The sequence below is a fragment of the Bubalus bubalis genome, chromosome 15 (genome assembly GCF_019923935.1).
Source record: "Bubalus bubalis isolate 160015118507 breed Murrah chromosome 15, NDDB_SH_1, whole genome shotgun sequence".
NCBI classification, from domain to species: Eukaryota; Metazoa; Chordata; class Mammalia; order Artiodactyla; family Bovidae; genus Bubalus; species Bubalus bubalis.
Window position 1 is genome coordinate 21,088,840 of NC_059171.1, and position 11,562 is coordinate 21,100,401.

The 11,562-nt window shown below is 36.3% G+C and overlaps 1 protein-coding gene across 3 annotated transcripts in view; it reads left to right on the top strand.

The window, feature by feature from the left end:
* FZD6 (frizzled class receptor 6) overlaps window positions 1-11,408 on the top strand; it is a 39,058-nt gene extending 27,650 nt beyond the window's left edge. For all 3 annotated transcript variants that reach the window (XM_025265107.3, XM_025265108.3, XM_025265109.3), the window contains 4 exons: window positions 2,114-3,131; window positions 6,899-7,047; window positions 8,453-8,887; window positions 9,914-11,408. In XM_025265107.3, the coding sequence (XP_025120892.1) occupies window positions 2,114-3,131; window positions 6,899-7,047; window positions 8,453-8,887; window positions 9,914-10,082 (1,771 nt within the window). In that variant the 3' untranslated portion in view covers window positions 10,083-11,408. The remainder of the gene's footprint in view (window positions 1-2,113; window positions 3,132-6,898; window positions 7,048-8,452; window positions 8,888-9,913) is intronic.
* Window positions 11,409-11,562: the final 154 nt, after the last annotated feature.

Sequence of the window (11,562 nt, forward strand, 5' to 3'; positions counted from 1 at the left end):
TTGTAATTTGAAATATTCTACTCACATAATGAGACCTCATATAATCTGGGAACGATGGTGACAGTTCTCTTTTTGTTTCTTTATCCATAGACTAAAGAATCTCTATAGAGCCTTTGTGGAACTCATCCACTTCTGCTAGATGCATCATCACTTTCTAGAACAACTGATAATACATAGTAAAGTGAAGGTGTTCTTACTCTACATCTTAGGAAATCCCCTTATATGGAAACTTTTCCCCAAACAAGGAATCATATGCAAGAATACTTATTGTAGCATTACTCATGATTTTTTTAAATGAGAAAAAGTCTGGGGGCTTCCCTGGTGGTCCACTAGTTAAGAATTTGCCTTGCAGTGCAAGGAACACTGGTCTGGGAAGATACTACGTGCCATAGAGCAGCTAAGTCCATGCCCCACAATTACTGCCCCCACACCCTAGAGCCCATGAGCCGCAACTACCGAAGCCTATGTGCCCAGAGCCTGTGCTCTGCGGCAAGAGAAGCCACACAATGAGAAGCCCCCACCCCAACAAGGAGTAACCCTCACTCACTGAAACTAGGGAAAGCCCTCGCGAGCAAGGAAGAACCATCACAGCCAAAAAAATAAAAGATTTTTTTAAATGAGAAAAAGTCTGAAAGTCCATTGTAAGAATAAATAAGTTGTGATGTACTTACACACTAGAATACTGCCATACAGTTATGAGTGTGACCTATTGACCTACATCTGTCAATATAGATAAATCTAAAAGTTATAAGTAAAAAAAAAAGTATGATATATATAGCACCGTGTCAAAAAAGTTCAAAACCTGTAAAACAATACTGTGTAACATTATAGTTGGAAAAAGCATAGTAAGGGAGGAGAAATAAAAACTGAACTCATAGTAATGAATACTTTGGAAGAGAGAGAGAAAAGAGAATAGGAGAAGGGGTCCCAACGGTATCTGTAATAAAGTGAAACTGATATACTACCTTTTGAAAAAACTAGTAGATACATCCATGTTTTTATATGGGCATATATTTTATTATTTTCTATTCTTTCTAAGTCATATTTAAAATGCATTCTCCTTTAAAACCTCCACTAATTTCTTTTTTTTTAATTTTTAAATTTTTTGGCCATGTGGTATGTGGGATCTTAGTTCCCCAACCAGGGATCAAACCCATGCCTCCTGTGTTGGAAGCATGAATCTTAACCACTGGACCCACCAGGGAGGTCCTCCACTAATTTCTAAACCATGTAGCTCCTCCAAAATAATTCTGGTGTGTAGAAACTCAGTGATAAAGTTCTGCACTAAACAGAAATATCACTTGTATCATTCTGGACTGCCCTGAACAAGGGAGGCAAACAACCATACCACAACAAAATGGTGATGTGAGTTCAGCTGGGCCTCAGCCTTCCTCTTGGTGATCTCCTTGCCCTTCTTTATAAACTTAGAGATCACTTGAACTTGGTCTTCTCCATCTAGGGAATGCTCTCATTTCATTCATTTTAATTATCATCACCTTACTATGTGGCTGATCTACTTTGCTTATGGATATTAGAAAATAAAAATTCATTTCCCCAAGACTTATATTTCAAAATATTTCAAACAGATAAGCCAGCATCTTTTTGTCTAGAGACTACCAATCAAGATAAATTCTTTCTTAAACACTTAGCCTTGAAATCAGAATTTATTTAACAGTTATTAATTGATTGTTTTCCAAGTAAGGGAGTTTTCATGTTCACATGCTTGATACTTAATATATATGTTAGTGTATTGGGGCCCCATTAACAACTACAAGTTTTTAGTCAATTTCAAAACTTCCTCCCCAACTGTAAACCTGTATCTGCTTAAGGTTGTATGTCTCCCCATCAGTTATGAATGCATAAGAAGGGACTTCCCTGGCAGCCCAGTGGTTATGAGTCCATGCTGCCAATAAAGGGGGTGTGGGTTCAATCCCTGGTCAGGGAACTAAGATTCCACATGCCGTGTGGCTGGGCCAAAAGATTTTAAAATGATAATAATAGTAAAAGAATTTTAAAATGAATGCATAAGGAATATTTTATAGTTGTGAAGTATAGCATTAAACTAGTAACTCAAAAATGTTGGCTTCTTTTATGTTTTGTTAAATCTTTACAGATTACAGTACTGTGATGCGTCTGTTCCTGCAACTTTTAACCCACACACAGAGCTTCTTGGTCCTCACAAGAAATCAGAACAAATCCGAAGAGACATTGGATTTTGGTGTCCAAGGCATCTTAAGACTTCTGGGGGCCAAGGCTATAAGTTTCTGGGAATTGAGCAATGTGCACCTCCATGCCCCAACATGTATTTTAAAAGCGATGAGCTAGAGTTTGCAAAAAGTTTTATTGGAATAGTTTCAATATTTTGCCTCTGTGCAACCCTTTTCACATTCCTTACTTTTTTAATTGATGTTAGAAGATTCAGATACCCAGAGCGACCTATTATATATTACTCTGTCTGTTACAGCATTGTATCTCTTATGTACTTTATCGGATTCTTGCTAGGCAACAGCACAGCGTGCAATAAGGCAGATGAGAAACTGGAACTTGGTGACACAGTTGTTCTAGGCTCTCAAAATAAGGCTTGCACCATTCTGTTCATGTTTTTGTATTTTTTCACCATGGCTGGCACTGTGTGGTGGGTGATGCTCACCATTACTTGGTTCTTAGCTGCTGGCCGAAAATGGAGTTGTGAGGCCATTGAACAAAAAGCAGTGTGGTTTCATGCTGTTGCGTGGGGAATACCAGGTTTTCTCACCATTATGCTTCTTGCCATGAACAAAGTTGAAGGAGACAACATTAGTGGCGTCTGCTTTGTCGGCCTCTATGACCTGGATGCTTCGCGCTACTTCGTCCTCTTGCCACTCTGCCTCTGTGTGTTTGTCGGGCTGTCTCTTCTCTTAGCTGGCATTATTTCCTTAAATCACGTTCGACAAGTTATACAACACGATGGCCGGAACCAAGAGAAACTGAAGAAGTTTATGATTCGAATTGGAGTCTTCAGTGGCCTGTATCTTGTGCCATTAGTAACTCTTCTGGGATGCTACGTCTACGAGCAAGTAAACAGGATTACCTGGGAGATAACTTGGGTCTCTGACCACTGTCGTCAGTACCATATCCCATGTCCTTATCAGGTAAAAGCTATCATTTGTATTATTTCACTATTTAATTTTAACATGGCATGCCCTGGAAATATCTTTGAATTCATCATGAAGCTAAAATTAGATTTCAGGTGAGAAAATCCAATAGAGGGAAATGTTCCCTAGGCATCAGCTGAAACTGGGATGAGTGTCTTAAGAGTTGTTTCCTCAAGTTTTAGCTTCAGTTACACTGATAGTAAAGTGCCTCCTTTAGCTGTTCTTTTAAAAATTAAGTTAGATTGCAAAGGCAGATGAATGGTAATGAAGAATAGAGTCAGAAGAATAGGTTCTTATCATATGGAGAAGAAAAGTAACTTTTGCTCTATTGGGAGTAGCTTTTAATTCTTGCAACTTCCCTGGTGGAGCAGATGGTACAGCATCTGCCTGCAATGTGGGAGACCCGGGTTCGATCCCTGGGTCTGGGAGATCCCTGGAGAAGAAAATGGCAACCCACTCCAGTATCCTTGCCTGGAGAATCCCATGAACGGGGGAGCCTGGTAGGCTACAGTCCATGGGGGTCTCAAAGCGTCAGACACAACTGAGCTACTTTACTTCACTTTCACTTTATTTTTTAGTTAGTTGAGAAAATCCTTATTTGTGTTTATAATAAGATGATCTGTAATATATCATTTTATATTTTACTCGTATATACTTTTAAAAACAGAATTTTTGCCTAAACTATCCTGTCATTTCTTATGACAAAAAGCACAATTAAAACATGATGTATGTGTTTCTGATACTTCTGATTAAAGTTGTGATTTTAAGATTTAAAAGTATCTGAAAATAGAAAATCTCTTAGAGCATTTTAGTTGAGTTTTTAAAATAGAAGCTTTGTGCTTTGTTTTTAATAGATTTTATAAATTTTTCTCGAATATCTATATATGGTACTGACTCCTGTTACTTGTGAGTGCTATATCATCACAGTATATCAGATTAAGCAATGTATGGACTAAATTATTTTACATAGTAATTTATATTCTAGAAAGTTACTGCACTGTAACAGTGAGACCTATTTTACATACTGATACGTGGGGATAATGGTTTTACCTGCCTTACAGCCTGTCCATAGTCTGTTATCCATCATCTGTTTTTACTATATAATCAATAAGGAAGTACTCTTAAAGTGATCCTGCCATATTTTGTCCTAGATTGCTCATATTTTTGGCAAACTAGGGGGGAAGGCAACTGTTCAGTTCAGTTCAGTTCAGTTGCTCAGTCATGTCCGACTCTTTGTGACCCCATGAATCACAGCACGCCAGGCCTCCCTGTCCATCACCAACTCCCGAAGTTCACTCAAACCCATGTCCATCGAGTCGGTGATGCCATCCAGCCAACTCATCCTCTGTCGTCCCCTTTTCCTCCTGCCCCCAATCCCTCCCAGCATCAGAGTCTTTTCCAATGAGTCAACTCTTCGCATGAGGTGGCCAAGTATTGGAGTTTCAGCTTTAGCATCAGTTACATACTGCTAAAAAGTGTAAGATATATGATTTTTTAAGATTATATTTCATGTAAATAAAAACTGTATTAGAAGATAAAGTGAGAAAATTCTAATCTTACAATGGGGAAGGACTTCATGATATAAAATTCAGGAGCTATGAAAGAAAAGATTGCTAAATCTGACTAAGGAAAATTTTTTTTTCAGATTCTGCATGGCCAAAAAACCCACCATAATCAAAGTCAGGAGACCAACTGGGAATTTTTATTCACACTTCACATCATAATTAAAGGGCTAATTTCCATATTTATAAAGGGTTCTTATAGATCAACAAGAAAAAAATCAACAGTCTGGTATAAAAATGACAAAAGGATATGTCAAGAGGTCACAAAAAGGAAAATAAAACAAGCTCTTCTTAACATAAGAAAAATGCAAATTAAAATTATAATAAAATCATATTTATACTTATGACATGGCAAACGTGGTTTTATAACCACTGTATTGATGAAACTGTGGCAGAATACACGTTCTGGGAGAATACACATTCTAGACTTTGCTACTCACTTAGTTCAACCTTCTGTGGAAAGAATTTTGATAATATCCGTTATTTAAAATGCACGTACTCTTTGATCCTGTCCTTCTGGGACTTTATCAACAGATCTGCTCACAGATGTGAGATATTACATACATACAAAGATAGTGACTGTAACATTATTTACAATGGCAATAGGAAATAACCTGAACATCTATTAGTAGGGGTAGTTGAATAAATTATAGTTTCAGTTCAGTTCAGTTCAGTTCAGTCACTCAGTTGTGTCTGACTCTTTGCGACCCCATGAATCGCAGCACGCCAGGCCTCCCTGCCCATCACCAACTCCCGGAGTTCACCCAGACTCACGTCCATCGAGTCAGTGATGCCATCCAGCCATCTCATCCTCTGCCCTCCCCTTCTCCTCCTGCCCCCAATCCCTCCCAGCATCAGAGTCTTTTCCAGTGAGTCAACTCTTCACATGAGGTGGCCAAAGTACTGGAGTTTCAGCTTTAGCATCATTCCTTCCAAAGAAATCCCAGGGCTGATCTCCTTCAGAATGGACTGGTTGGATCTCCTTGCAGTCCAAGGGACTCTCAAGAGTCTTCTCCAACATCACACTTCAAAAGCATCAATTCCTCGGTGCTCAGCCTTCTTCACAGTCCAACTCTCAAATCCATCCATGACCACAGGAAAAACCATAGCCTTGACTAGACGAACCTTTGTTGACAAAGTAATGTCTCTGCTTTTGAATATGCTATCTAGGTTGGTCATAACTTTCCTTCCAAGAAGTAAGCGTCTTTTAATTTCATGGCTGCAGTCACCATCTGTAGTGATTTTGGAGCCCCCAAAAATAGTCTGACACTGTTTCCACTGTTCCCCATCTATTTCCCATGAAATGATGGGACTGGATGCCATGAACTTCGTTTTCTGAATGTTGAGCCAACTTTTTCACTCTCCACTTTCACTTTCATCAAGAGGCTTTTGAGTTCCTCTTCACTTTCTGCCATAAGGGTGGTGTCATCTGCATATCTGAGGTTATTGATGTTTCTCCCGGCAATCTTGATTCCAGCTTGTGTTTCTTCCAGTCCAGCGTTTCTCATGATAAATTATAGTTTATTCACACAATGAAGCAGCGTTTAAAAAGAATGAAGTGTTCTATTTGCACTAATATAGAATGGTCTCCAAGAAATATTAGTAAGTGTAAAAAGAAAGATACAATGCATAATGTATAGTATTTTGATATTGTATAACAGTCTAAAAATATTTGAAAGTTTATGCTTGAAAAAAAAGTATGATTTACTTTTTACAAAATTTCCACATTGTTTTCATTTTACTGATGCTTACTTTGTTCTCACCAACCTAGTTTTTATAACATTAACATCAATAGTGCATAAAGACTCTGAAATAGTATGCTCTTAAAAATGAGTTTAAATGTATTTTTTAATAGATTATAGTTAAGGAAAATAGGTAAATATTGAGAGGCACATATTTTGGGAATTATAAGAGGCTGCTATACTTACAGGAAAAAAAATACCAGATATCAAGCCCGGATGTAAAGACATCCTTCCTAAATATATTTAATGTGTTATTCCCTTTCTATTTATATATTTTGATAAAAGTTCTTTGTTCAGAACTTCCGTGAGGAATGTATTACACTTATATCACTATTAATTATGCCATATCAAACATTTCATAAGACCAACTGATTTATACTTTTGTTCAAGTTTTGCATTAACTGTATAGATTTCTCTTTACTTTAAATTTATCGCTGAAATTCTTCTTATTTTTTTGTAGGCAAATACAGAAACTCGACCAGAATTGGCTTTATTTATGATAAAATATCTGATGACATTAATTGTTGGCATCTCTGCCGTCTTCTGGGTTGGAAGCAAAAAGACATGCACAGAATGGGCTGGATTTTTTAAACGAAATCGTAAGAAAGAGTAAGCATCTATTGAATTATCTGACATTGTTTTAAAATAAATAGATCAAATACCAAGGAACTATTCAAATCATCACTGTACCAGAGTTTCATTATATTACCTATTTTTTCAAAGTCTTTTGAAAGTCTTGAAGTCTTTTTTCATGGAGAGAGGTGCTTTATTTTAGTATTTGTTACAGTAGTCTTTGACATATACTATTCTATTGAAATATAAATACAAAGTTTGTAAAATGTACATTTTCTTTCCATGGCTTATAATATATCCAGTATTATTACTGCCATCATTGAATTCATTGTTTTGGGTTCAGCATTGTAAATAATTTTATCCTTTTTAATCAGTGATAAAAGATGAAATGGGTCAAATATCAATATATATTAAGCAACATAGAATATGATTCAAATGTGGTATATGATCATTACCTTTAAATTTTATTACACATAGTACTGACTCAACATGTCACTTTTTGCCTTAAGATGGTAAAAATGTCAACTTATGGAATATTCTTTAACAACATAGTAGACTTACATTTATGAGTAAATAGTTAATTTTATTATTTATATATGTTATAAATTGTGTACTATCAATGTAATACAAAGTTTTTTAACTGTTTCCAGTTGGTTTTATTAGTGAACATTTTTGTGGTAAAAATTTTAGAACCTTTTTACAAATTAATTTTTGAAGTCTGAAGAATTCATTTAACGGGACTTTAATTTCTTTGAACTATTATTGTATCTCTATCCCTGGTGGCTCAGACGCATTGCAGGTGGATAAAAACTCCACCTGCAATGGGGGAGACCTGGATTGGATCCCTGGGTCAGGAAGATCCCCTGGAGGAGGGCATGGCAAGCCACTCCAGTATTCTTGCCTGGAAAATTCCATGAACAGAGGAGCCTGGCAGGCTACAGTGCATGGAGTCAGACACAACGGAGTGACTAAGCACATCCCATATTTATATGCCCATACTAACTTCAGAATAACTTGCTATAACTTGAATACTAGAAAGAAAGCAATTGTATTTAAACAAAGACCATTAATTATATTCTATATTCTCTCTCTGGTTTACTTTCATATTTTATATCTTTGTTTATGATACACATACAGATCATCCCCTACTTTATGCCAGTTTGTTTTTGGCCCTCATCTTTTGATTTTGCATATTTAATTTCCTTCTACTATTTATGCTGACAAAACCACTGACAGTGTAGCACAAAAGACTTCACTGCATGGCAATCTACTGATATCTCATGGTATTTATAATCCTAGATGTTTATAAACAATGTAAATCATATAGAACCTAACTTGAATGAATAAGGATTTTTGGCACAAGATGTGTGATATGCTTTACGGTTTCTATTATAACACTTAACCTTTATCCAGTAAACTCTCTTCTTGAATTTTCTTACAGTCCAATCAGTGAAAGTCGAAGAGTGTTACAGGAGTCATGTGAGTTTTTCTTAAAGCACAATTCTAAAGTTAAACACAAAAAGAAGCACTACAAGCCAAGTTCACATAAACTGAAGGTCATTTCCAAATCCATGGGAACCAGCACAGGAGCCACGGCAAATCATGGTACTTCTGCAGTAGCAATCACTAACCATGATTACTTAGGACAAGAAACTCTGACAGAAATACAAACTTCACCAGAAGCATCAGTGAGAGAGGTGAGAGGGGATGGAGCGAGCACCCCCAAATTAAGAGAACGGGACTGTGAGGAGCCTGCCTCCCCAGCAGCACCCAGCTCCAAACTCTGCGGGGAGCAGACGGACAGGAAAGGCCAAGGCCGGGCAGGCAAGGTGAATGAGAAGAGCAGTGTGTCTGAAAGTGCGCGGAGTGAAGGAAGGTGAGCTTGGACTTGCTTCTCTTAAATCATATGACTGTTTCAAATACTGCCTTACACATTTTTCATTAAAGCATAACGTTTTCATTTCTAGCATATAGCTGGAAAGAATGCGTTCTTTGAGATGACAGGTCTATACATTTTTAGTCCAAGTCAGTTTGGGATTAAGAAGTCTGGATTCTGCCTATAAATGCTCTTTTATAGTTTAATTCTTAGTATTGGGAAGAGCCTTTTACGTATATTGTTCAAATAGAAAAGTAATATTCAGTTCTATGGTAATTGTTAAGAGTTGCTTACAAATTTAGGGAAATGTTTGATTCATGTAAAATACAGGCTATTAAGTTTCAATTAGCCCTACATTATAATACTGTCTAAAAGGTATTTGTCATTTTATATGAGTTTGATTATAAAATGTTTTTATTTTCTGAACGTGAAAGGATATTGACAATACCTTTAATGAATTTTTCCAAATGATCATAAGTGATCCAAACACAGGTAAGTATTGAATTAGCCAAAATATTGACAGCTGACTACTTTAAGGTCTCAAGGCTGTCTTACCTCATCCTCCCAAACTGGACCAAATGTACCTCCAACAGCTTTTGCATACTAGATTATGTATTATTAGATAAATGCCTTTATTGTCCCCTAGATTTGTAAACTCCTCAAAGGTGAAGCTGAGGTCATTCTCATCTTTGTGCTCCCAGCCTCTTACATGGGGTCTAATCCATGGGGGAGAATCAACAAAAGATTTGCTAAACTAAGGGCAGGAATCCTGTCTTATTCCCCATGAGATACCATGCTTAGCCCGTACAGGGGTGATGCTTGATGAAGTTTCTGAAGTTAGCAAAAATTGCTTTTGAAAATAAATTATTTGTACTTTGAGGTGTTAAGAGTTAATTATTTTCTGATCAAAGTGGTTACCGATTAGCAGTTAAAACTCATGGAAAGAGAAATAGCATGTGTAAGGACATCCAGCATCACGTCTGTGCTTTGGTGTGTATGTGCATCAGCTTTTGTTGTTTTACCTAGGGTAACCCCGAAGAGTGATGTCCCCGAAAGTGGCCCAGTGCAGAGCAACAGCATGCAGGCGTCCAGTTCTCCAGAGCCAAGCAGCCTCAAAGGCTCAACATCACTGCTTGTTCACTCGGCTTCAGGAGTTGGAAAAGAGCAGGGCGCTGGCGGTCATTCAGATACTTGAAAACCAGGTCATCGTGTTACTGAGAAGTGGATTCCTGCTACACTGGAGGTGACAGTACACCGTCTTACAAGAATCTCTGTTACAGTCTTCTTTTGCACTTAAAGCTACATCGCCTCTTGTTACACTGAAAACAGTCGATTCTGAGGATATGATTCATTTCACACAGAGGTTAATGGCAGCAATATACCCCCCCAAACGGGAATGTGCAGGTTAATAATATTTTTCAAGTCGTGTGGGAGGAGAGACTGTTAGAGGAATCTTCCTTTTCTATTTATGAAGATTCTTCTGTGTCAAAAGTGTTTTAAATTGTACTATGCTGTTTCACTTTTCTAGTATAAAGTCAAGATTTTTCTTTGCTGAAGTATTTAAAACTTATCTTTATATCATTTTTATATATTTGAAAATGAATTTTTATGTTTTGAACTTTTTTTAGAAATCCTTAAGTCTATTCAGATATTTTTATTATGTTATTCCAATAGCTGATTTTAGCACTATTTTGGTAGCTTTTACATTGAATTTCTAAGAAAATAAGTATCTTTTGTAGTATGAAAAGTAGTTGATACACTGAAATTCATTTATAATGGAAATTCAACTTTAAAAATCTATTTACCTTATCATCTTCAATGTGTGAATTTTATGAAGTCTAGTTGTTTTAGGAATTTCACAAATCTATTATGCAACTGAAATAAGGTGCTTACTGAGTGTCCAATGTTGATAACATTATGCTGCTGACTGATCCTTCTGATTTTTTAAAATGAAATGTTCTGAAGGATTAGTAGATGAATTGTTACTGTTTTATAAATTAAGCCAAGTGCAATTGATTTCCTTTTTTAATATATCATGACTACCCAAGATTGTGTTTGTATGACCATTTACAATTGCTTATACATTTAACTTTTGTTTTTTAAACATTTCGAATACTGCAGACTTTTTGCATTTTTGCAGTGTCTTTCTCAGACATAATGTAGAATTCCTCTGTGCAGCTAAATAGGATTTTGCTGAATATTCAAACAGGTGCTAGCGGTATTAGTGCCAAATGGAAAAAATATATATATAGTCCTGATAAACAGAAGAAAATGTATTTCATGTAACATACTTTGAAATATTAAAGAATTTTCTTAATTTTGTTTTCAATGAATATCTTTCCCTGAACGAAACTTTCTTATACTTTTGGTTTTTTGCTCTTATTTAACATTCTGTTAAAGCATAAAAAGAAAATCATCGTGTACTGTATGAAAAATGTAAATATTAACTTTTCCACATTTTTAAACTTTGTATACAAAAATGTTGTGATCTTTTCAGTAATAAAATGTTCTCTGTATATGAGATTATAGAGTAATCTATGGTTATGCACAGTGTTCCCGGCCCAAGAAGTGGTATAGTTTTTCAGATTGGTGGCTCCATGACTAATAAGCCAGAATAGGCTCTTTTTTACCTGGAGAATCAAAAGGCAGTCAAGGCTTGTGTTATTTCTTCTTTG